The sequence below is a fragment of the Scylla paramamosain genome, chromosome 32 (assembly GCF_035594125.1).
Source record: "Scylla paramamosain isolate STU-SP2022 chromosome 32, ASM3559412v1, whole genome shotgun sequence".
Lineage (NCBI taxonomy): Eukaryota > Metazoa > Arthropoda > Malacostraca > Decapoda > Portunidae > Scylla > Scylla paramamosain.
The window spans coordinates 11,014,643-11,042,380 of record NC_087182.1 but is presented as its reverse complement, the minus strand read 5'-3'; the positions used below and the strand labels follow the sequence as shown (position 1 = coordinate 11,042,380).

The 27,738-nt window shown below is 39.4% G+C and overlaps 2 protein-coding genes across 8 annotated transcripts in view; one reads left to right on the top strand and one right to left on the bottom strand.

Moving 5' to 3' along the window:
• Positions 1-25,701, top strand: part of LOC135089181 (RING finger protein nhl-1-like) — a 55,303-nt gene extending 29,602 nt beyond the window's left edge. For 2 of the 7 annotated variants that reach the window (XM_063984497.1, XM_063984500.1), the window contains 9 exons: positions 5,786-5,942; positions 6,926-7,061; positions 11,151-11,293; positions 12,202-12,363; positions 13,666-13,923; positions 14,616-14,833; positions 17,946-20,846; positions 21,924-22,142; positions 24,350-25,701. In XM_063984497.1, the coding sequence (XP_063840567.1) occupies positions 5,805-5,942; positions 6,926-7,061; positions 11,151-11,293; positions 12,202-12,363; positions 13,666-13,923; positions 14,616-14,833; positions 17,946-20,846; positions 21,924-22,137 (4,170 nt within the window). In that variant the 5' untranslated portion in view covers positions 5,786-5,804 and the 3' untranslated portion in view covers positions 22,138-22,142; positions 24,350-25,701. Of the gene's footprint in view, positions 64-104; positions 220-1,608; positions 1,751-5,785; positions 5,943-6,925; positions 7,062-11,150; positions 11,294-12,201; positions 12,364-13,665; positions 13,924-14,615; positions 14,834-17,945; positions 20,847-21,923; positions 22,143-22,459; positions 22,543-24,349 lie in introns of those variants that run through there. The other 5 variants (XR_010261411.1, XR_010261410.1, XM_063984498.1 and 2 more) reach the window with 5 other exon arrangements.
• A 454-nt stretch (positions 25,702-26,155) lies between these two features.
• The window catches only part of LOC135089182 (splicing factor 3A subunit 3-like), a 32,809-nt gene continuing 31,226 nt past the window's right edge, over positions 26,156-27,738 (bottom strand). The window contains exon 6 of the mRNA XM_063984503.1: positions 26,156-27,115. Coding sequence (XP_063840573.1) covers positions 26,284-27,115 — 832 coding nt within the window. The 3' untranslated portion in view covers positions 26,156-26,283. The remainder of the gene's footprint in view (positions 27,116-27,738) is intronic.

The window sequence follows — 27,738 nt, the reverse complement described above, 5'->3', positions numbered from 1 at the left end:
TCCTTCAAGAGTGTACAGATAGCGAAATCATAAGCCAGGTGGCTGCCGTGCTTGAAGACAAAGGTTAGTGTCGAGTGTTGGCGTCGCCGCCGTCCAGAATAGACTCTGGGAAGTTGTTCCGCGGCGGGGCGAGTGAGTGTCGCCAGCAAGCCGGTGAGGCGCTCTCCCGAGGCAGCACGAGGAGCGGCAAAGTCCCTCAGGCCAAGTGGACCACGCCAGGTACCTCGTAATGTTGCCACCAGTTGGGTGGGGCTGGCCGGGCCGGGGAGGGGCGGAGATTGCCGTGACCTGCAATACAAAGAGGGAGTCTTGTGTGTGGCCGCTGCGTCTGAACATAAAGGTGGAGCGTCTCTCCATCCCTTCGCCTCCACCTCCGCAAATTTAAATATGCACACCTCTTTCTGAATCTCTAGTACCCTTACATTCCTGGGAGAGACGAGGCAACAGATGCACCAGACTGGACGGGGAGTGGCGGGACGTGATAGGACGGGTTAAGATTAAAAATCGGAGTATTGTCCAATGCGAGGTAGTGTGGGACAAAAGTGAATCAAGCAGTGAATAGAGAGAGAGAGAGAGAGAGAGAGAGAGAGAGAGAGAGAGAGAGAGAGAGAGAGAGAGAGAGAGAGAGAGAGAGAGAAGGGAAAGGAAGGAAGCAGCTTAGCGGATCTTGATTTATCTGGAATAATGTGTCAAACAGGGCAAACCGTGGAGGAAGGGAGGCAGAAAGAGGGGAACTGAGGATGGGATAACAGATGGGATAACAGAAAAAAGGTGACAGCTTCCACTTGACATTTTCTCTTTTTTTTTTCATTCAAAAGAAAAGGTTAGCCATTCCCGAAAATAATCTTTCTGAGCCCTCTGTCCCATTTCTTCCTCCTCGTCCTCTTCCCAACTGAATAAAGTATACACTACCTCAACAAATTTGTTATTAGATGATTGAAATATTTAATCTCTCTCTCTCTCTCTCTCTCTCTCTCTCTCTCTCTCCCTCTCTCTCTCTCTCTCTCTCTCTCTCTCTCTCTCTCTCCTTCGTCCACTTCGTAGTAACATTTTCATGCCAATCTTAGTTTGGTTCTCTTGCTTCCTTACTTCCAGATTAGATAGTGTAGCTGGTGTAATTTCTGCAAACAGCCTCGTTAGAACTAGCTGGTCTGTGTTTATTGTTTTTTTCCTTCTCCTCCTCCTCCTCCTCTGCCTCTTCCTCCTCATTGCTTTTCCATAATAATAATAATACGAAATAATAATAAATGTGCAATAATGATGGACATAATACAGTTCAGGCGGGGACAAGATGGACGTGATCCGTTCATTGCCTGCTCCGAGAAGCGGGTCGACCATCGGGCTCAGGACGACACATGGCTTGGCCTGGTGGTGTGTATGAGAGAGAGAGAGAGAGACGATGATGGTAGAGGTGGAGGTGGAGGAGGAGGAGAAGGAGGAGGAGGAATTTCCATGCTTATTTTAGAGTGAGAAATATGCGTAGGTATCGGGGGAGAGTGCCAAGGCTTCGTCAGCCCGGCACTTCTCTCTCCCCCGCGGCGTGGCGTTGCACATTGTAACGGAAAAATGGACCTGGGATTTTATGTGAGAGACTCGCATGGCGGAAGGTTCGAGGACCTGAGACGCTGTTCGAACAAGAAAGAGACGATTTGGCTGCAGCGAGGTCCTTTGTGTGAGGGAACGCTCAGTGCTGCGTGACTGCGCGTCCCGACGAGATGTGTGGTGCCATCCACCTCCACGAGTATTTCTGGTACGCCTCTGTGAAGTTCTATGGGTTTGTAGTGATGCTGAAGGAACTTCAGGGATTTTCAAGGGATTCTAGGGGTTCCAATGGGGTTGTAAGAGACGTCTGGATACCTGGTGTCTGTAGGACCCGTCAGGGCGTGATGACGTCAGTACAGCTCCTAGGAAAGTCTGTCGTGTGGTATGGAATGTGTGAGGGTGAGGCAAGGTAGTGGTGATGGTGGTGGTTACACAAGCTTGGTATACATTAACGTTGCCTGAGAGAGAGAGAGAGAGAGAGAGAGAGAGAGAGAGAGAGAGAGAGAGAGAGAGAGAGAGAGAGAGGCGGCAATGGTAATGATCTATTAGGATACCTAAGAATAATCCATCCCTTTTTTTTGTAATCAAGTTAACAAAATAATGGTGCAAGGTAAAGCTGAATACCACAGCATTACACCAACGACGGAAGGAAAACGATTGATTCATAACGTAAATATTACATGAGAATGATTTGATATTTATGCATCTTTTCGATTCAATATATTTGGTTGAATTTCTCTCTCTCTCTCTCTCTCTCTCTCTCTCTCTCTCTCTCTCTCTCTCTCTCTCTCTCTCTCTCTCTCTCTCTCTCTCTCCATGACACATCGGTAATGATTTTATGGCTTTTCTGGCCTTGACTTATTGTGTGTGTGTGTGTGTGTGAGAGAGAGATTTTTGTACTTTTTTTTTCCTAACAGGAGAGGAGATAATACGATTTAGCAATCAACATACAATATTTTCACCATCATCAAACTCAGCTCTTGGCAGGACCAGAGTATGACAAATTGTTCGAGACGTTTTTCTTCCTCTCTGTTCAAGAGAAGGATTGCTTTAAGTTAACTGGAATAATACGGATTTAGTAACATACACTAGTCTCCAATAATCTGCAGCTCTCACAAAGTCTGCAAACCTGAAACCACTTCACTCTTATACCCATTCATTTCACTCATCGTTTTCTTCTTCTTCTTCTTCTTCTTCTTCTTCTTCTTCTTCTTTGTCTCCTCCTCCTCCTCCTCCAACTACTACTACTACTACTACTACTACTATTAGTGCTACTACTACTATTACTACTATTACTATTACTACTACTACTACAACCACTTCGCCGCCGCCTCCTCCTCCTACTAGTACTGCTGCTACTGTTGCTCCTCCTCCTCCTCCTTCTCCTGCTACTACTACTACTGCTATTACTAGTACTACTACTACTACCACTACTACTACTACTACCACTACTACTACTACTACTACTACCACCACTACTACTACTACTACTACTACTACTACTACTACTACTACTACTACTACTACTACCACCCCCCACCACCATTATTACTACTCAATGTTGGTCTTGCCATCAATGTTCCTGTAGCGGCAACGTTAAATGTTTGCTGATCGTTTCGCATTGATGGAAATTCGCTAAATCTCAATTTTTTTTTTTTTTTTCAGAGCTTAATGATATACTAGTTTCAGCATTTTTTTTTCTGGGCATGTGTTATTTGTGCTTTCTTGTTCTGAGACGTAAATTGCACAATTCGCGCATGCTAATTTCACTATAACATTAAATACTCTTCCACTCGCATAATCCTGACATATTGATGCATCCTCCTCACTCTTAAAAATGTATTATATTTTAACGCGCCTTTTGGAGCAGACACTTGACCCCATTATGGTGTGACGTCATCGAATGTGGGAACTAGAAACTAAATATAATATGCATGTCGGTGCGTGTTGTGGTGGGCTGTTGAGAGCAGGGTGTGAGTGCAGGAGTGGACCAGGAGCGAGGTGGGGCAGGGCGGGGCGAGGTAGAGCGAAGAGGTGGGTATTCTTGGAGGCAGTCAGGCCGCCCATGCCCGCACTCATTCCACCACTCCCTCCGTCGTAGCTCTTTACCTGAGGGATGTTGTTCCTCTTTCACGGCTTTGGTAGAAACACCAACAGCCTTGGTCAGTACAGAGAGTCTGGCGTGGACAGGGGGAAAGCGGTGGTGGCTCGTCAAAGCGTGAATGTCAAGCAGCTGCTACATGTTGCTTTGTTTTGTTATGTGGTTTATGCTCTTTGAAACGAACGAGAATGGTGTATGAATTATTAGTGTGTGTGTGTGTGTGTGCGTGTGTGCTCTTCTGTAGAATGAGGCTGTCACGAGCAGTATGTTGAGGGAACGTTATTTTAGTTTCTCTGATTTTCTAAAAAGGTTCGGTCATAGGTGAAAGACTTCCCTGGACAATTTATTTGGTGATAATCCCCCGGCCTATTATTTTACAATAGTTTACGAATATCTTGGTGGTGTCAAGAGGGTTCCCATGCTTTCTTTCGAGGCGAGAGAGCAGCATCCAACACTACCTTGTGGTGGTTGTGATTCGCAGTCGAAGTACTTAATGTTTATGGGAAACCAGCTACCGAATCCTCATGGTAATGGCTGGAGATAGCGCTGGAGGTACCGTGTGCCATCCTTTCGTGGGGAAGTATGTAAGCGTCGCCCCTGATGTCCACCGGCATCCGAGAAACCGAATGTGCAAGTCGAAGCCACGCACCGTCCCAGGGCTCTGCGCCGGCCGGCTTGGCACCTCGCATGGGTATTCTTGGCACTGACCCACTCTTATATTCTCGCCATTGCTCCTCCCTTATTCCGCCTTCTCCCATCCTTCATTGTGTTCCTGCCATCACTCCATCACCTTATCTTTTGGATTGAATCGCCACTTGGATGTGGCTTTAACATCATAAGTGAGTGATGCGAGAAGAGGGAAGGAGTAGGACATGATATAGCATGCTAGGGGGTGACTTCGCGAGAATAACATTAGGAGTCACTGCGTTTATCCCCAAGCTAGTGTAAAGGAGACTGCTCATCGCCAGACTAACGCGAGAGCAATGGTGATTGTATTGTTTATTTCTAGCCGAGCTTGACGCCTCACCACTCCCGGTCTCGCTGACAACGGCGGGAGGAGCCTCGCCTGGGTGACACTCCAATCTTGACACATGCCTGCGGCGGCGACGCAACTGTTCTTAAAAACACTTTGTATTAGTATAATATTATAACTCTGGCCTTGGTGCTACGGTTGATACACATTTGAGAATGGAATGTTACAACAAAAGCTAAGTAGGGAGATAATGAAACCAGACAATATGTCCTTTAGGCTGCGAAGCAACTTAATGAACCTTCCCCCAGCGGCTGAGGGATTCTAATTTTTAGACGCGTCACAGACCTGGTCACATGGAGCCCACCTGCACACGCCACGCCAAGTGTCGCACCGCCGTGATGGTTGCGGGAGTGACATGTTGCTATAAATGACTGTGTTTTCAATATGTGGAGATTTATCTGTATTCTGATCACACTGTCGTGTTCACGAGAATTTTCCTACTTAATATAATAATATATTTCAGCATTCAATGATTAACTGCTGAAAATAGCGAACATAATTATGTAAAACATATTGTCAATATTTTTAACATCTTCACAGTTCATCTCGTTGTAATACCTTTTTTTTTTTTTTTTTCTGTCAAGTTCTCATCATACATCTTGATTCTACAGTTACTGTTAAGTCTGATGGTGTCAACTAAAACTGGTTATCCTGTACATTTGGTGAGTTGCTGCCTATAATTCGTGCATTTTGCGCGCTCGAAATATGCAAAATACACCAAAACGGTAGATCTGACGAAATGTCATAAAATAAGAAAGATGCGCCGGCAAAAGTTACATCCGGGGAGGTGTTCCCGAAACTGAAATCGCAATTTTCATATGCGATGGACACCAAAAGGTGTTCCTGGCCAAATCATCGTTGTACCTTCCAGGAGCCAGGCGGAGCGGTGGGTTGTAGAAATGTGCGGTAACAAAATATGAACTACCTCGCCCCGCTCGGTGAATAAGCATAAAAAGAAAAGAAACAAAAAACAAAAAATATTGAAATGCATCCTCTATATGTTTGTACTATATCATTCACTTCCTTTGCCACATACTCTTCCAAAATTTTACTTGCAATAAAGGTGTAGGAATTTGTTTTCCTAATGTCTCCTTTCTTCATCCCTGCAGCGGGGCCACCTGAGGCAAGATGGCGCACCAGCTGGAGCAGCTGTTGACCTGTTGCATTTGTCTCGACCGCTTCCGGAACCCCAAGCTGCTGCCATGTCAGCACTCGGTGTGCATGGAGCCCTGCATGGAGGGCCTCGTCGACTATGTCCGCCGACAGGTAACTGGAGTCCTCTATTCTGTTCACCTGGTGACGGGAAGGATGGCTGATGCCAGTGAAAGGCAGTGTATGCGGAGAGCGGAACATGCTTAAATAACAAAACACTTCGCTGAGGGAGGGACAGGATAACAGAACACCGATAAAGGATAGGATAAAGGAACTCAACATACAGCATGGGATTGGCACACGCCTTCCTTACATAACAATTTTTTTCGGAATGATAAGCCATATTATTTGTGATATCATTCTGTGCTCTGTGTATATTATTATTATTATTATTATTATTATTATTATTATTATTATTATTATTATTATTATCGTTATTATCATTATTATTATTATTATTATTATTATTATTATTATTATTATTATTATTATTATTATTATCATTATTATTATTATTGTTATTATTATTAATTACTTATTTTTGAGAAAAAAATATTCTACGACTCAAAACTTTTTCTCTCAACTTTGAAGAAATGTACCAGAGTGCTTCCTTAACTCTGCATCTCTGTTGCATTCCTGCAATCACACACACCCGCACACACACACACACACACACACACACACACACACACACACACACACACACACACACACACACACACACATATATATATATATATATATATATATATATATATATATATATATATATATATATATATATATATATATATATATATATATATATATATATATATATATATATATATATATATATATATATATATATATATATATATATATGTAGCTTGTCTTTTTTTCCTCTATACTTTAATTTCCCTTGGAAAAAGAAAGAAAAAGTCATTTGTTTCATATTCATTAACTCCTATAACCAAGTTGTGTCCCCTGATAGCACTTCGTTGCAGCATTGTACAGCCACCCTTCCATAATCCAATGTCATGCTTTAACAAAATTTCAGTACCACAAAGCACTGCACTTCTCATGCTGTGATAATAATGACGACACTGATGTTACAGGTGAAGTGTCCAGAGTGCCGCGCCGAGCACCGCATTCCCTACAATGGGGTGCAGGGCTTCCCCTCCAATGTCACCCTCCAGAGGTTCCTCGAAGCCCACATAGAGATCACAGGAGAGACACCAGACCCTCACACGGGTAAGAATAGTCCTACATTTTTGCCTCACCTTCATCTTCCTTGTCCCTTCAGCTAGTAACTCTATCTTCATCTTTTAGTTTCTTTCCTCCATTTCTATTTACTCTTTCCCTTTGATTTTCTCCTCTTGTATCAGTGTTACTTCTTTCATATTTCCCTCCTCCTCCTTATCATCTACATCATTCTTCACCAGTTATTTATCTTTCTTTTATGTATTCGTGTTCATCTTTTAAGTCTCTTCACCAAAAACTATCATCCTTCCCTCCTCTATTTGCCCATCGCCTTTTAATACTTGGTTTCTGTTTGTATATATATATATATATATATATATATATATATATATATATATATATATATATATATATATATATATATATATATATATATATATATATATATATATATACATATATATATATACGAGTATATATATGAATGAATGAATGGACGGATAGATGGCAAATACAATTTAATATTAATAAATGCAAAGTACTTGGCGTAGGTAGAGGAAACCCACACAATAGGTACACATTAAACAACCAAACTCTGGTAGGTACAGGGTACGAGAAAGATTTAGGAGTTATAGTTAGCTCTGAACTCCGTCTAGGGAAGCAATGCATAGAAGCCAGAAACAGGGCAAATAGGGTACTAGGATTAATTTTTAAGAGTGTTAAAAGAAGAAGGCCGGAAGTAATTTTAAAGTTATACTTGGCGCTGGTCAGACCTTATCTAGACTACGCTGTGCAGTTCTGGTCCCCACATTACAGGAAAGATATAGGTCTATTAGAATCAGTACAGAGGAGAATGACTAAAAGGATACAGGGGATGAAGAGTATTCCTTACGAGGCGAGATTGAAGTTGTTAAATTTACATTCTTTAGAAAGAGGTAGGTTAAGAGGGGACCTGACAGAAGTCTTTAAGTGGTATAGGGGTTATAACAAGGGGGATGTAGGCAAAATTCTTAGGATCAGCAACTACGGTAGAACAAGAAATACCGGGTTCAAGCTTGAAAAATTTAGGTTTAGGAAGGAGATAGGAAAAAATTGGTTCTCAAATTGAGTGGTAGATGAGGGGAATCGACTCAGTAATCATGTTGTTAGTGCTAGGACACTAGAGAGCATTAAGAGAAGATTAGACAGGTTTATGGATGGGGATAATAGATGGAAATAGGTAGGTATATTTCATACAGGGACTGCCACGTGTGAGCCTGGTCGCTTCTTGCAGCTTCCCTTATTTCTTATATATATATATATATATATATATATATATATATATATATATATATATATATATATATATATATATATATATATATATATATATATATATATATATATGAGGTGAACAGGATCAAACCAGGAATTCTTCATTTACTGAAGTTGCAACGTTTCATCTTACGCAGAAGGCATCATTAGGTTAAAAAGTGTATCCTAAAACATAAAAATATAAACGCATAAAAACACTAAGATATAGGCAAGAAAAAAAAAAAAAAAGCAAATAAGTAATAGATAAGTGAAGCGAAGGGAGAAAAAAAAAATAATAGGTCGGTTACTTCCAAAGCTCTGAACCGAGTTTATAACAGATGTAACTGTGTTGATGACAATTGGTTATTTAATTCAGGTTTCAAGTGTTTAATTTAAATAGCTTCTAATCTTTTTGTCTGTATGTGCGTCAGGCAGCTTTATGTAATATGTTGAAATCCTTCTCCGAAAACGGGTTATCATGTGTATGTGTGTATGCTTATTTTTTCATGTGCATGTGAGTGTGTTCTTATTGTTGAAAAAAGGAGGATGAGCTATTTTTGTGTACGTATCGAATTACCCTTATGTTCACTGATTCTATGTTCGATTTCTCTTGGTTTCTCCAATATATCGAGGCTTACAACTCGAACAAGTAAATTCATAAATGATGTTAGAGAAGTCCAACAGGAGTAGTCTTTAAATAAAAAAAAAGGCAATTGTGTACGTATTAGTAAAAAATAAATAAACATAAATAAAAATAAACTTGGTATCAGGGTATGATAGTGAGTATCTTTCTAATAGTATAGCTAAGATGGCCACAATAATTTTCCAGGAAGCAAATTTAGTCAGCCTTCCTCTAAGCCACACACAGACGATACAAAAGATATACATAAAATTACCTTACTATGACCATCTTAACTATACTATTAGAGAAACCAAGATATATCTAACATAGAATCAGTGAAATAACGGTAATTTGATACGTACACAAGAACAGCTCATCCTCCTTTTCAACAATAAGAATACACTCACATACACATGAAACAGTAAGAGCACACACATACTCATGATCAGCCGTCTCCGGAGAAGGATTTCAACATATTACATAAAGCTGACGCACATACAGACATAAAAACATTAGAAGCTATTTACATTAAACACTTGAAGCCTGAATTGAATAACCAATTGTCATCAACACAGTTGCATTTGTTATAAATTCGGTTCAGAGCTTTGGGTTTCGAGGTAGTAACCAACCTAACACACACACCGCTATCTCATGTCAGTCCTCCCTACTTCAGATGGAATACACAAGGTTCGTTGTCTTGCATTACTACACCCTTTGTTTTACTGTTGTTCTACATTAGTATCCATAGACAGTGCTTTACTTCAGCATAGTTATTTACCTATCTGTATTGCTATTTTTTTTTCTTGGCTTCACTTTTCCACTACTTATTTGCTGCCGTTTTTTTTTTTTTGCCTATACTTAGTGTTTTTATTCGTTATATATATATATATATATATATATATATATATATATATATATATATATATATATATATATATATATATATATATATATATATATATATATATATATATATATATATATATATATATATATATATATATATATTTTTTTTTTTTTTTTTTTTTTTTTTTGCCTATACTTAGTGTTTTTATTCGTTATATATATATATATATATATATATATATATATATATATATATATATATATATATATATATATATATATATATATATATATATATATATATATATATATATATATATATATATATATATATATATATATATATATATATATATATATATATATATTTTTTTTTTTTTTTTGTTTTTGTTTTTGTTTTTTTTTGTTTTTTTGTTTTTTTGTTTTAGGATATACTCAAGATATTTTATGTTTTAGCCTGATGATGCTTTCTGCGTAAGGTGAAACGTTGCAACTACAATAATTGAAGAATTCCTGGTTTGGTTCTGTTCACCTCCTCTGTATCTTGGATCTTCTATACTAATATATATATATATATATATATATATATATATATATATATATATATATATATATATATATATATATATATATATATATATATATATATATATATATATATATATATATATATATATAATGCTTCTCCTCACTGCTCATTTGTGGTGTTTTAGATGTAACATATTCAGTTCCACAAATGCAAATTGGCAAACTCATGTCCATGCCTTCTGCAACCATAAGTCCATAAACTGCTTAGCCTTTGTGGTCCTGTAAATGCAAATAATTTTACATTTTTTAAATATAAAAGAGTACCCAAAAAAAAAAAAAAGGCTAAATTAAGCACTACTGCAAAATTTACATTATACAAAGTAAGATACTGAATAGGAAATCTGTTTTAGATAATAAAAAGAAAGGATCCAAGAAAAAACAAAGCTCTAGTATGGTGGAGCTCTTAATGCTGTAGCTACTGTTGCTGTGGCTGCACATGAACTGAATATTGCCTTGGTGGGAGTGGTTGATATGAGGGCTGTGGGAAGATGCACACACTCATACTGCCTGGTGAATGGTGGCAGTACTAGTGGGCTTTGCCTTGTCAGAAATTTGTAGACAGATTTCCATTTATGATCTTGCTTCTGCAAAGCAAATCTGCAAATTTGCAATGACTGCAGGAAACACAAAACTGTAAATGAAAACCATACTTCAATAACTGCAAAATCTGCAGTTTGCATCAGTCTTAGCACAAGTTCTGAGCTATGAATGAAATGCAAAATGTTTTATTTTTCTACTACATGTATGTTGTCTTTTCTTTCACTCTCATTGCCATCTTTTCCTCTGCCCAGGCCAGTACATGGAGAGGTGTAATGTGTGCAATGAGAAGAACTACCTCTCCGTCTGTGCCCACTGCGAGAAGAAAATATGCGAAGATTGCAAGGCAGCACATTCAGATATACTAAAACGAGAAATTGGTCGCATCAACAATCAGGTAAGACATTCTTGTGGTTCATATTTTCATATGTTTCAGTGCTTTATCTCATGTATTTTTGACAAGCTGTACTAGAATTTTTTAATATTTTCATGATTCTAAAGATAGTCCTAGAAATATTATTCATCATCAGTGGATAAAAGCCTCTGTGAGAACCAGGCAAATCCTCTTTAAAGCCTTTGAAAACATGTAGTCCTAATTTGGTATGATTAAAGAGAAGGGAACCTCTTTCTCACTTCACCATACCAATTGATCATATCCTTTGCCTTAAGAATATTACTAACCTTGTTTTCTACCTCAATAAAATTATTGGTCATAATTTTTAAAGGTTAGTCCATGTTTTTGTCCATTAATCTTCATCTTCTGCTGAAGCTTCCCAAGTTGAATAGCTATATGGCAAATGTTTGTTCTTTACTATTGCTTACATTACTCCAAAGGATTTAATGTTGTATATACTCTAGTTTATTTAGTGACATTGCACAGTATACTTTCTATTATAAAACTCTCATTTTCTTTCCACATGTCCAGTCCAGCCTTTTTGTCCATCCTATGTTCCCTCCTTTGTCTCATCTTCCCTTGACAATTTATCAAAGTATTATTGTACATTCATCTTAATTAATCATTTTTTCGTATGTCCCCATTTCTTGAATTTTCTTTCATTCCCAAGTACTGTGACACATTACAGTATTCACACTTGATTCCCATAAGCTAGAAACAAGGCAACATTAAGTGAAACCAATAAAATGTACTCTGACATTTAATTTCCATGCATGGCCTCTTCAGAAACTCAGTACACCCAGTCACAAGCGCCAGTCTTTATAAAACCTTGGCTTAGCTTCACCTTTCACTCAATTTTCTCTTTCACTCAATTTTCTGTCCCATCAAGTAACTGCTCTGTGGTGTTGTAGGTGAAGCGTGCGGCCCACCGACTCAACGACCAGCTGACTGCAGTGGAACGTAACATTGTGTCGCTGAAGCAGAACGCCAACAGCTGCATTGAAGAGATTGAGAACATCTCCAAGCGTCTGCAAAAGTCAGTCAAAGACAGGTGTTCATTCCTCAAATCTGAGGTAAGTTTGGCAGTTGAATCTCTGCTCCACTGAAGGTCATAAATAGGCATGCATATCTTCTGTACTGTTTGTACATGTTTAACACAATCAAGTAATGGATATGTTCTTTTCTGTATATGCTTCAGGAAGTTTGGGAGTGGTTGGTGTATTTAATATCCTTTTCTCTTCTCTGTACACTAACTAAGGCAAAGAGATAAATAGGTACTATGTTTGACTTTGATTGTTTGCACTCATGAAGGATCAGAAAAAGGAATATATTTACAATAGCATGACATATGAATAATTCAGCTTAGGCTAAGGAGGCCAGTATGCACACAAAGAATGTCTGGGAATTCTAGTAAATCTGTATTTACATAAAATATCTAGTTAAATACTTTCTTTTATGTAGGAGGGGCACTGGCCAAGAACAACAAAGCTACAATAAAAAAAAGCCCCACTGAGGTGCCTGTCCCTGAACAGAGTTGAAAGAGGTAGTAAAAAATTACAGGATAAATGTCTTGGCACCTCCCTCTTGAAAGAGTTTAAGTTCTAGGAAGGTGAAAATACAGAAGCAGACAGGGAGTTCCAGAGTTTACCAGAGAAAGGGATGAATGATTGAGAATACTTATTAACTCTTGCATTAGAGAGGTGGACAGAATAGGGATGAGAGAAAGAAGAAAGTCTTGTGCAGTGAGGCCATAGGAGGAGGAGAGGTATGCAGTTAGCAAGATCAGAAGAGCAGTTGGCATGAAAACAGTGGTAAAAATAGCAAGAAATGCAACACTGCAGTGATGAGAAAGAGGAGAGGAAAGGAGTTGATAAGACAAAAAGCTTTTGATTCCACCATGTTTATAAGAGCAGTATGAATGGAACCCCCATACATGTGAAGCATACTCCTTGAATAGATGATTAAGGCCCCTGTACAAAGTTAGCAGCTGGGGTGGTGAGAAAAACACACACAGATGACTCAGAATGCCTAACTTTATAGAAGCTGTTAACTAGAGATGAGATGTGAAGTTTCCAGTTTAGATTATAAGTAAAGGACAGACTGAGGATGTTCAGTGTAGAAAAGGGGGATAATTGAGTGTCACTGAAGAAGAGGGGATAGTTGTCTGGTAGGTTGTGTCAACTTGATAGATAGAGGAAATGATGTATCTTTACTTGGTAGTTGTCATATATATATATATATATATATATATATATATATATATATATATATATATATATATATATATATATATATATATATATATATATATACCTCCTGCTTCTTTGTCTGCTGAATCTTACTCTCTTTGAGCCTCATTACACTTCCATCTCCAGGTTGAGAACTATCACAATAGTGAACTCAAGAACTTGAACACTTTGAAAGAAAGCCTTGACCAGGAAGTTTCTAACATCAATGCCAACATTGACCTGGCGGAGAAACACATGGATGACAACACACCCTGGGATGATGCTGAACTCATGGACACCAAGGACATCTTCCTCAAAACAATGGAATTCATTCGAAGCTTCGATTATGAGGCAGGAGACTACAGCAGGAGGGCAAGATTCAATCCTCCAGATGACTTGAACAAGGTGAGGAGGGCAGCTCAGCATCTTATCAAGTTACTTTTTAAATTGTTGTTGTTCGCTTTATCTCCTTGTAAGCATGAACAATCTCTATGTAGAATTTTCAGTTAGGTTAATATTACTTAGTGTTCAAAAAATGCATGACAAGATTTACTCATGAATCAAACACCTTTCTTAGGGTCAACTTTACAAGCATATTTAATTTTTGCAAAATCACTGGTGTATTTAAAACTTGAAATAACCAAGTGATACAGTAGTATGATTTTCAGAAATGATGAATTCACAAAGGTAGACACAAAGTTTGGATTTTCTGTATTTTGCTCTTATGGTTTTCCAGAAAAAATCAATATTCTTTTTTCTTTACTATAGATGATGGATCATTAGTCAATAAAGCAAATGCTCTATTTACATTATATGTAGTGTTGTTCTTATTATGTGGAATGCTAGTTATCATACAGAACACATGAATATTACTCTGTACTATTAAAAAAGGTGATTAAGGAATCCTGCTAAAGTTGCAAGAATGGTACCTCTCTCACTAAGAAACTACTGTGAACCAGAACCGAGTTCACAACACTTTTGTGGGCCAAGCAGTGTATCACAGAGCTATTTTTTCCCCAATTACTACTTTACTACATGCATGCTTGAAATGGAAGTTTGAGAGTGAGTTTCTTGTAATGGTGTGGTGTCATACTCAGCTGGTGTCAAGCCTGAGCACCCTTGGAGACCTGAGCTTCAGTTCCTCCAGCAAGAATGATGGGTATGGTCTGGGGCCCTCCCTTGGCTCAGGCCTCATGAAGAGTAAGAGTGATCACCGCCTAGCAGCTCAATTCAGGGACCAGGAAGACACCTATGGCTACTCAGGCAGGACCTCACCACTCATGCGCAGACGCTTCGGGGAGAGGAATGTAGAGAGGTATAGTCTGTCTCACCTTCTCCCCATCCTCTATCCCCTAAACCAACCAAACACCCCACTTACACAACAGCTCTGCCCTCTCAAATGATGCTGCCAGATTATAATAATTCAGTGCCACCCTCCACTGGCCACTCATGCAATGCAAATGCTGACATCTTTGATGTGAAGATGTCTGGTATAAGTGTGGTTTTATTGTTCATAAAAAGAAAAGTCTAAAAAGTGTTTTATAATTAATCAACTAAAGTGTGAGATAAAAGTAAGCTTGCCTCTTTGTCTTGCTGCATTGTTGATCCACAAATCAGTTTTTTTGCTTTACCAACATTGTTAACTCTTCCTACCATCATTGCAATTCCACCAGCATTGCCTTGTCTCTAGAGAGATATCAGTATATACATCCCCAACTTCCATTCGAACTTGATGTGGGTATGATAAAATTGCACTCATATCAGGGACAAAATTAGAATAAAAATGTTGCATCTTTTGGGAGACAGAGCACCTGAGAATGTGAGACAGACTATATGAATCTCTTTGATGAATAAGTAGTACTTGGACTTTTAGATGAATTGATATCATAGTAAAAGTCCTGTTTTATTGTATGACATAGAGACCCATCAGTGTCTGTGTGTACCACTGTTCTTTCCTGACCAACTCTAGCCAGTACTGCCTTGCTTACCACATGATTGTATGCTTGCTCTCTTTTTATAATTCTCTAGCACTTCATTCTACCAACTGTCTTATTTTTACATGTTGCTTAGGTCATTTCAGCTAGATGGCAGTAAACTAATAAACATCCAAAATTTTATGTATAGTAGTTCAAATAAACATAATCACTGATTCAGTGACACCTTTTCAGGTCTTAATATGTCAGTCTTGGCTGCAACTTTCACAGATATAGCCAAGTAGCATCATAGGAACAGTTATTATTCCCTGAGCATTAGTGATATTTAACTGCAGTGCTTGTTATTCCCTCAGCTATATCCCTTATTCCAAAATACACTTTTGATATATAAGGATAGTGATAGAATAAAAACTAACAAGCTAAATATGTAATTATATTAACTTAGAAAAGATTGGTAAAGTATATTAATGTAGTCAGTATAAAACTAACAAGCTGAATACTTACATAACCTGGAAATTATCTGTAGCATTGTAGCCATATAATATAGTCAGCAATGCTTGTTACCTGTTATGCCACTACCCCTTTCCTCTTCACAAAATTCTTCATTAGCCATCTTTATCATTCTATATGCTTAATTTTCAGCTAGTATCTCATATGCTGAAGTTTTTTATTACATTCTCACCATACTAATTTGCCTACAGTTTAAAATTTATTAATTAAATATAGTCATACCTCGTGATTCGAATGTCCTTCAATTCGAACGACTCCTAATTCGACCAAGATTGGCAAACTAATTTTGTCCTGCAATTTGACCGTGGTCCTGCAATTCGAACACAAATGCCAGATCAAGCCATGCCACTTGGACTAAGTCAAGCAACTGCTATCATCCATGTAAATTAATGTATTACCGGCTAATTGTTTAATTTATTGGTATGTTTTGAATGAGGCATATATGATAAATACCAAATGTTTACTGTCATCTATAGTGGTAACAGGTTGTTAAACCAAGATCATTGACTGAGCTGGTGGGCAGCCTAAGTGGGTGATGCACAGTCTCTCTCTCTCTCTCTCTCTCTCTCTCTCTCTCTCTCTCTCTCTCTCTCTCTCTCTCTCTCTCTCTGTCTCTCTCTCTCTGTTATTTTCACTTTGTCCCTTTTCATTCTTGTGTAATTCCATTTTCATTCTCTGTCAGTCTCATTCTATTTGGCACTTTTCAGTATTGTTCTTACACAAACACACACACACACACACACACACACACACACACAGAGAGAGAGAGAGAGAGAGAGAGAGAGAGAGAGAGAGAGAGAGAGAGAGAGAGAGAGAGAGAGAGAAGAGAAAGAGAGAGAGAGAGAGAGAGAGAGAGAGAGAGAGAGAGAGAGAGAGAGAGAGAGAGAGAGAGAGAGAGAGAGAGAGAGAGAGAGAGAGAGAGAGAGAGAGAGAATTTTTGTGCTAAATAAAAATTGTGTACACAAGTGTTTTTCAAGACTGAAGACGCCAGGAACTATAGATGACATTACTTTCAGGTTACTGTTTATTTAGAATGGTATTTTGAGTAAAATTTTAAGGTCATTGTTTTTGTATCTCGTGTATAGGATGATCCACTTTTATGTGTCTTTTTAGGATGACTCAAGTGCTGTCTTATACGTCAAAATATACGATATTTCATTTATTTATATATATATATATATATATATATATATATATATATATATATATATATATATATATATATATATATATATATATATATATATAGAATTGAATGAAAATAATATAAATTTTATATATATATATATATATATATATATATATATATATATATATATATATATATATATATATATATATATATATATATATATATATATATATATATATATATAATAATTTACGTTATTTTCATTCAATTCTATATTAAGGGCACATCAACCCATAAAAAAAAATAAATAAATAAAAAAATTGCGAGATTTTGGAACCTGGAAAGGATTAATTCCTTTTACATTAATTTGAATGAGATAAATTGCTTCCAAATTCAAACAACCCAAAAGAATCAATTAAGTTCGAATCACGAAGTACCACTGCATATATATATATATATATATATATATATATATATATATATATATATATATATATATATATATATATATATATATATATATATATATATATATATATATATATATATATATATATATATATTGCAACACAAGTCCATCCCCTGGCTGCTACCCTTTTGAGGTCACAAGCTTATTCTAGGTGGGACTGAGGCAATATAAACTGTCACAATAATGTCATTGTTGTCAGCAATAGTATGTGTGCCATGCCACCACACTATTGTTGGGTTATCCCTCAACTTCACCAATATTAGTGTGGTGTTGGTGTGAAGCTGAATGTTTAGAGCAGCCTTGCTAATCTCTGTCCACCTGTTCTTGTCCCCCACTAGTCGCGGCCTCCCACCCCTGCCCTGCTCACCTGTTGTCCTCACAGGCACGACGAGGATTCCCCGATTGACTCTGGGCGTCGGCGCTTCCGGTCCAGGTTCATGCGAAAAGAGGAAGACGAAGACCGTTCAGTGCGCTTTGCCGAAGAGGACGGGCCCAAGCGGCAGAGAGTATTTGACACCGAGGACGTCTCACGCGGCCCACTCTCTGGCATCGTCCGGCTCTTCGATTCACCACGCGTTATGAAACGCTTCCAGGAGCGAGACCAAATGAAGAACAAGAAGAAGGAGGAGCCACCTCCTAAACCTGCACAGCCCAGCCTACCCAAGCCACCTGTGACCCCACTGCAGCGCAAGACCACACGCCAGACCAGTGAGGATGAGATTGACAAAATTAAGAAGCAGAACAAGTCAGAAGCATCATCCTCAGGAGGGGCAACAGCTGTTACACCTCCAGTGAGTAGCTCTAGCATCTCTAGCACTACAACATCCAGGCCTGCAGGGGAACGTGTCTCATCCATCAGAGAGGATGAACGTCAAAGTCGGAGTGACCGCACCTCCACCTCTCCAAGGTCATCTGCCAACCACTCCCCAACATCCTCTGTCACCAGGGAAGATGAATCCACCCGTCGTCGAGGTGAAAGTAGTGTTTCAGGAGCCAGCTCAGCATCCACCCGCACTGCACCATCCCGTAAAACTAGTGTGGACACTGGTGTGACTAGCGTGGCACAGCGTTCATACCCATTCAGCCGCTCATCATCCAATTCTTCTGTGGGTGACAAGGATAAGAATACAAGTGGTAACCGTACTCCACGTCAACTAGACACAGCAACCATTGAACGCCGTCTGTCCCGTTCCAACAGCACTGACAGCAACAAGTCTACCGAGGGAGCCACGTCCCCAAAGAAACCCACAGGTGCAGCATTTTCCACAGAGGAGCTCAGGAATCGGTTTTCAAGGCAGGACTCACGAGCATCCACCTCCAAGGCCGAGCCAACTCGGTCAGGGGCATCAGGTGGTGCATCACGTTTCCAGTCACGTTTTTTAGGCCGAGCCGGTACTCCTTCAGTAGAGGCCTCGAAGGAATCAGAGAATGATGATGATGATGAAACCACAGATGATTCCGAGTCTGAAGAGAGTGAGGAGACATCTGAAGAAGACGATGATGATGATGAGGAGGAGGAGGAGGAGGAGGAAGAGAAGACCACCACAACAGAACACTCTCGTCCAGACATTGGGCCCTTACTGGGGAGGAGTGCCCAGTCTCGTGATGTAGGCAGTAGTAGTAGTACTAGTTCACGGTGGGGTGACAGGAGCTCCTACCCACCTGCCTCATCCAGCAGTGGTGAGTCTGGATATAGTAGCAGCAACAGGTATGGCAGCAGCAGTGACAATAGCAATGGCAGCAGCACCAGTAGTAGCCGCTATGGTGCCTCCAGCAGCCTAAGCAATGATTCCGGAATTAGTGCAACTAGCCACCGGCGACCCTCCTATGTAGAGACAAAGCCTCCAGCCAAGGACAAGGAGGAAGACTTTGAGTCTAAGTACCCTTACTCCAGCAAGTACCTGAACCGCTCCAGGGCCAATGTGCCCGAAGAAGATTCTAAACCCAATTTTCATAGTCGGTTCCTCAACCGTTCGAAGAGCTCAGCTGTTCTTGGTCCTGTTGATGACAATGCAGATGATTCCTCATCCAGCACAACACATGGGGCTAGTCGTGCTCGCTTTGAAGAACTAAAAGAACGACGGCAGCGACTAGCACGTAGCAGGAGTTCAGCTGGCTTGGAGGATGAAGACAGTGCTACAGCAGACACACCAACTACCTCCACAGCCACCAACAATTATCGCACTCGTTATGGGAGAGACACTGCTTCACCTTCGTCACGATCTGGAGTTGGTGCATCAACGTCATCCACCACAGGCAGTAGTGGTGGTAGTAGTGGTGGTGGTGCTGAAGAAGGTGGCTCATCCTCCACACAACTCTCAAATTGGGCCCGTTACCTTAAGAACAAGTATGGAAACAGGAGCAATGCCAGTGGAGACAGCAGTACACGAACCTTGGGTAGCAGTGGACTGGGCAGCAGCAGTAATAGTAGCACTGGCAACAGCAGCACCAACAGCAGCTCACTCCTGGGCAGCAGCCGTGCAGGTGGCAGACCTATCTCCCGGTCCCGCTCCTCACACCTTCTTGGTCTCGCCAAAGAGGGAGAATCTTCAGAAGATGATTCAAAAAACGTGCGCGCTACCCCTACTTCCCCGCCAGCAGGTACGGCGGTTCCTACTCCATTCGGAAATATCCATAGGAGCCAGTACATGCAGAAGCAGCGCCTCTTACTTAAGATCGGGAGTAGGGGTAGTGAACCAGGAAGCTTTACATGGCCAAGAGGCATTGCTGTTGGGCCTGACAACAGCATTGTGGTTGCAGATTCAAGCAATCACCGAGTGCAGGTGTTTGACCAACAAGGCAAATTCATTAAGGAATTTGGCGCTTATGGCAGTGCAGAGGGCGAGTTTGATTGCCTGGCAGGTGTGGCTGTCAACAGGATTGGTCAATTCATCATTGCTGATCGTTATAATCACAGGATCCAGATCTTTGATCCTTCAGGCAACTTCTTACGATCCTTTGGCAGTCAGGGTGGTGGTGATGGTCGGTTCTCCTATCCATGGGGGGTGACCACTGATGCACTTGGGTTCATCTATGTGTGTGACAAGGAGAACCACCGTGTACAGGTGTTCCAGTCAGACGGCTCCTTTGTGGGCAAGTTTGGCTCAATGGGCAATAAGCCTGGTCAGCTTGAACACCCACACTACATTGCAGTCTCATCCACTAACCGAGTAATTGTCTCAGATTCCAATAATCACCGCATCCAGATCTTTGACATCAATGGCAAGGTGACAACCACCTTTGGGTCAGAAGGCAGTGATGAGGGGCAGTTCAAATTCCCAAGGTGAGTCTGAATGTACCTCTTCTCTGGTTTCTTTATATGATGTACAGTCATACAGAAAAATATCTTTACTAAAATTATGTGAATCATTTTGACTCAAAGGACAAAGGGATATAGGAAATATTTTTTGAAAGAGGGATGTGTTGGCAGGCATAAACTTATTAATTTCTGCCCTATTGGAATTAAATACAAGAATTACCTGATGCCAACCTGGTATCTAATATCTGATCCATGACTCAAAGGTTTGAATTATAATATGATATGCAACACACAGTTTGTGACATTTCCAACAGCCAGCCTTGCCAATTATATCAAAACTGCTAGAACCACTCTAAAACTGAAAATAAGCTTTCACTAGAGTAATGGTTTTCTGTACAATAGTATATGATACATAGGGTGCCCCAGGAGGAAACTCACATATTCTCTGATATGAAAGTTCTAGTCATTTTAAGTCGCAAATATTCTGTGGTCAGATGCATCTAACAACATTGTTCAGAAGTTACTGGACATTTTAATATGAATGCACTAAGAATTAGTGAAGGGAAGACAGGAGGAGAGGGCAGCAATGGTGGGCATTGGCATTATGAGGATGTCACTTGATTACACATCAAGGTTTTCATAGAGATATAATTTAATTCAAGAACAGTGTATCATAGCAAATAATATTTAAAACATAACAAATGCCTTGTGGCAACAGTAACCAGCTGGACATTGCAGGACAGCCTATGCTGCCACATGCTGGTGAAACACATTCATAGTCAAATGTCATGCTTTTAAAAAACATTTGACCATAGGATATTTATGACTTATAATGACTTGATCTTTCATTTTTGAGAGTACAGGACTTTCTTCCTGGGACACCCTGTATATAATATAACTTGTAAGTTATGAGAGTTCAAATTTGAGATGGGTTTTCAATTTTAGATATAAAACCTACTGTCATTGTTTTGAACCATAATATAGTTTTTACTTTCTTGAATATCAGTAAAATTACAATGAAAGCTGCTTTTCTGTTATTATAATTTAGTGTTCTTAGTGTCTTGTATATTAACTAAATATCTTGAATCTCATCGCTCTCAGGGGTGTGGCAGTAGATGACCAAGGGTACATCTTTGTGGCGGACAGTGGTAATAATCGTATCCAGATCTTCCATCCTGATGGAACCTTCTTGAGGGCCTTTGGATGCTGGGGTTCTGGTGAAGGAGAGTTCAAGGGTCTGGAGGGTGTAGCTGTCATGTCAAATGGCAACATCCTTGTCTGTGACCGTGAGAACCACCGTGTCCAGGTCTTTTAAAGCAGGTGAGGATAGGAACAGGAATGTGCATGCCTAGTGCCTGTAGTCTCTTGCCTGTAAAACTGGAACTTGTAGCATTCTTTTCTGTAAATTCTATACTTGTAACCTTTCATGTATGTAAATTCTCTTCCTTTAACAGCTTTTTGTTTTGTTGAACCAAAGTTGTTAGTTATCTAACAGGGACATCCAATGATACATATATAGTTTCTTCCTTTTAAAATTTCCACTAATTCATGAATGGAGTTGAGATGAGTGAGAACATTGTGTTCCTTCACTGTAGTTTGTGTGATTTAGTGTTTCATGGAATAAAACTGCCTGACAGATGACTGAGGCTGCATGTCCAGAAACCATGAGTAGGCCTCATCACCCACACTACAACTACTGCTCCATGTGACAAAGGTTCAGGTGGGTCAGAATAAGAACAGATAGTAAGGCTTTGTTAGTGCAATGCTGCCCAGAGTTTTTTTTTTAACTGATGTAACTCTACATATTACTAATAAATATATGTTGCATGCATGCAATGTGTCATGTGCAATATACCACTGAACTGCTGTTATTTCCAGAATTCATATTTCTTAACACATGGACAAAAATGCTTGTATAAAGGGGTCCTTATAACCACCACTATATAATCTGTGCTAAACAAAGAAATTTTCTGGGCAGTAAATTGTTTACAGTGGTACTTCGGTGTATGTCTGCTTTGAAATATGTCCAACTTGGTATACGTCCTGTTTTGATGTGAAAAAAAATTGCTTGCTATATGATCTTTGTTTGGAGTACAACCCGCATGCTAGAAGTTGCATGGGTCAAAATGAGTCATGACATTGTGAGCTACCCTTGTTTTCCTCTCTCGAGACAAAGTCACGGCTGCCCAGTAGTGTTGCCAGGTTGGCTGGACTCTCTTCAACAATAACATCTCCTTTCTCAGCACCATCCTAGTAGGCACTTGACTCTTCTCAGCAAGGTAAAGTGAGGTTAAATTTTCATTAATTTCATCTATTATATTTGACAGCATTATAAGATGCACCCTTTTCATAAAAATGGCTCAAAAAATCACCCTGCATCTTATATGCAAATGTGAGGCCTCCTGTAGATTTAATTTTGAAATTTTCTTCACCCTTACACCCAAAGATTTACACCACTGTATTATAGGCAAGGGTGCTATATCATATTTCTGAACCATAATGTGATGTAAGGAAATGCTGAAAAATGAAAATGTGCTCTCTTCAGTGATGCACCAAATGTGTTGTTGATATCTTGGTGGCTGGGCTACATTCTTCACCTCGCCTCACCTCTGACTTGGCCACTTCCTGTTTTATTACTGCAATTGTGTAGGATATTTTTACTATTGTGATTGCTTGCTTTTTTGTTCAGTTGTACCACTAGCTTGCTTTAAACATTACATGCGTACATAAAAGAAAATTTTTTTTCCTGAATATGTCCTGCTGAAATGGGGATGCATTTTTATATGCCATCAAATATGGTATGTATTTTAGCATTAAGCAGTGTTTAAATTACTTTGTACCTCATCAACGTACTGTGTAATATGCCAATAACTAGAGGATTTTTTTCTTTTCATAGGAACGGATTAATCATTTTTCCCTTATTTCTTAAGGGAAAAATTTGTTTGGTATACATACTGTTTATTATAAGTCCAAGGATCTGGAACGGAATAAGGAAGTATACTAAGGTACCAATGTATTTAAATTGTAGTGCACCATCACCACCACCAGTACTACTACCAATACTGTACTACTGATATAACTAGTCATTATCTCCATTACCTTACTTTTCCAACAAATTTTATTGAGCATATGGTTGCTATTTAATGTAATCTTTTGGTAATATTTGTGTGGTCTAGGAACTGTGCCCAGTATTTGCTGTCTTTCCTCTTTAATGTTGCATATCATCAATACACTCATCAAGGCAAGGTAGTTTGATCTCAGTATATAATTATTAGCAAAATCATACTTCTTCCAGACTAAGAGAACATTTACAGGCATTATTATATTAATCTATGCAAAGAAAACATTACTGGCTTCAAAGGTTGAAATTTGAAATGCCAAATTTATTAACACCAATGAACCCATAGCTGGTTCAATACTATTGCTAGTACAAAAATAAGATGAAGCTTGTATAATGCAACCAGTGATGTGTTTTCTGTATGAGTGTTTAAATATTATTGTACTTACCATTTCTTTTCCCCTTTCAGGTCACATCATCATGAAAGCAGTATGGCCCCAGCTGAGTGTATTAGTCCCCTATGGCAGATAACCAGTTGCTGCCACAGTAACCATAAGGATGGACTGCTGCAGCTAGCAGCAGTCCATCCAGCAGAAAGTGACGAAAAGTCGTAGTCAATTTCTTTCTAGAATTTGCCTCGTGCTAAATCCCTGATCTAGTTGGTTTAAGTGGATTTTCTCTGTTAATTCACTCATAACCTCTGGGGATATTAATTCTTTAATGGTTTGAGCTGTGTGGAGGGTGGGGCTGCTTGCTCCACTCACACACACACACACACACACACACACACGCCTCAAACTTGTGATTACTAAGTTACAGAGCATCCGTCTTTTTTTCATGTGGTTTAAATAGGTTTTAATATGTTTGTAAATATGTGGATTTTTTTATGAATATATGGCAGCATCAGTGCTGGAGTGTAGAGCGTCTGCAAACTTGAAGGATTTGTGCTGATAATGAGACTAAATTGAGTGTGAAACCTTGTCACTTGTGTCTTCTGTAGTACATTTTTGGTCTGAGTCGGTCAGGCAACCAAACAGAGGGTGAGCCACAAAGCTTCACCCAGCCAATAACTACTAAGTCATAGTGTTACCAGTACTTGGTAACACCAGTCCCTTGTAAAACACTAGTTCTTAATCCTTGTGTAGATGCATGCATCAGTTTGCTTGACTGATCATGTTGCTAGTGTGTGGCAGCATCTTCATCAGTCTACAGTGAGCCACAGGAAGTTTCACTCTGCTGTGTTGAGGGTCAGAGAAAAGGGTGGAACTTAGTTCAATTTATAACTTCAGAAACTTCAGTGTAATTACTTCTCAAGGTAATCTATATATCAGTGTTGGATACATATCGTTGTTTGTAGCTGAATACTATTTTTTATTTGTTTGGAGCAATGAAGTGAATTATTATACAAGTAGACTGTAACACTAACACTTAACAGGAGACACACACATACATACACACACACACACATACACACACACACACTAGCACATCTTGAGGAGGGTAAATCATGAATCTTGTGAATGTTACTTCTCAGCTTCCTTGCTCTGCAGGTAGTGGTGGAGGCTGGGAATTGCATTTTGTATGTATGACATTATCTCTTGCTTCTAGTCTTGGATTGTATTTTGTCAGTACTGGGTAATTAACTCATCTTGATCTTTTTGTAACAATTCCTTGCTTAAGAGTATAATGTCTGTGTGTGTGCATGTGTGTGTATTCCTTCTTGCCCACACTATTGTAACCACCCTCCTTCAGCTCTTTGGGTGGAAGACTTTACTCTGAAAAATTTTCCTAGAATTTGAGAAAATAAAATATGGTAATATGCTTATGTTTTTATCTCTCTTGCATTTTGTGTTGCTTTAATCTTTATTTCCCTTTTCATTGAGAGAGAGAGAGAGAGAGAGAGGGGTGTTACCCTTTTGCTCCTGCCAAAAATGGAATATTTATAATCTGTACTTATGTTTAAATACCAGAATTTGAATATCAAAGTCTGGCAATATTATTAAATACCAGAATTTGAATATCAAAGTCTGGTAATATGAGGTTATCATTTCTCTCTCTCTAATTGGTGCACACAGTTGATATTTCCTTCTCCTTTAGTTCATTTGAAACTTTGTACACACTTGCTTTGGAGAAATGAGTGTGCCATGCCATAAAAGATAAAGAAGAAATGAGTGTGCCATGCCACAAAAGATAAAGACATTATGTAAAAAAATAATAAAAAAATAAAAAAAATAATAAAAAAAAAAGTTACTGTATACAATTAATAAAAAACGTCTCTCTTGATACTTTCATAATTGTACTCTACATCTTTATACCTGCTGCATAATGAGTTATCATTAAAAACATAGTACAGAGACACACTTTCCACACAGTTTGCCATCTCCCACAATTTCAAAAGATCCACTACAAAAGGCCTTGCCTTTTGAGGTCATCAAAGGTTTTTCTGTTGACCACATTGCCCTGAGAGTCTTCATACTCCTCCTCTTGCTCAGACTGCCAACGCTCAGAGGTCTTCTGCACCTTTAGCTTCTCCCACAGCTTAAGGGCATCTTCAATTTGTGTCACATTAGCAAAGTGAGCAGTATTGGGAATGCCAAGGCACCTCATGCCATGAGCATGGCGCCACTCAGCAAAGTGCCTCTGGAATGCCTTGGGGCCCTTGTAAGTGAAGTTGCCACAAATCTCACAGTTGTAGCTGATATTGAGGCCATGCAGCTTGTACAGCCAATATGGGATGGGCTTTCCATCCCACCCAAGTGGAAGGTTCTTGGGGTTGTAAGGCACCTCATCATCAGGCTCCTCCTCAGACTCAGAGGCTGATGCTTCTTCCTCTTCTTCCTCCTCTCCATCTCTCCTTGCCTGCTTTCGTTGTACATTCTCTTTTGTAGCAGCTCGCTGCTCACTCAGGATTTCAGTCAAGCGATAGACCTGAGCTTCCAGGTTGGCCAGCTCCTTGATCTTCTCTGTCTCCCGCCCCTTGGTCACTTTACCTGGTTTAGACTTGGCAAACAGAGATGGATCAAGCTCCTCCACTGACATACCCTTTGTGCTGAACAGCCTCTGGGCACGCTCCTCCAGAGTACCACCACATTTGAGCCCCAGAGCCATGAGGGCTGACTTCAAACGATCCAGTCCCAAGGACATAAGCTCCTCCGATGACGAGAAGGCTGAGAGATCCAGATGAGCTCCCATGGCTGCCAGAGCTCCACCTGTTTCCTTTGGCCAGCCTGGAAATCTGTAAAGAAAATTCTGCAATATGACTATCAGATGTAACACCCAAGTATTTTATGACACCTTTGCACAATAGCAGTAATGTAGCCAATAAGGTTTAAATGGATTGCATTGTCACCATACAAAGAGCCATAGTTTTGATTTAGAAGGCTGGCAACAGGTCTATGTTCCTAGGGGAGAGTGTGCTATCCTACCACACCTTTCATGAGATGCACCTTGTTATTACACCCTATGGGGGGAGGGGGATACTGTTATCATCTTCAGTATGTTTTTATTTATTTATAATTTATTCCTTTAAAATTGTTTTTAGCTTATTTCTAGCTTTCTTGTATTCATTTACCTTCATGTAATTTGGGTGCTGTTCATACAAAAAATTAGTTTTAAGTACAAAACCTTTTTGACAGGCAATCTTGTGGCTTGTGTCTCTCTCAGAAGAGCACTATACTAGTCCTGCCAGCTGCCAGGGACATTTTTATGAGAAGGACACAGCAATGAGTGGAGAGGGACTTTACCTTGCCCAAGGGGGAGATAGAAGAGCTATGAGAGTAACCTTAATTAATGTAAATGAAATGAGTACAGCTGGGAAGACGAGGGGTAGCAAAAAGTGTTAAGAGAGGAAGGACTGAT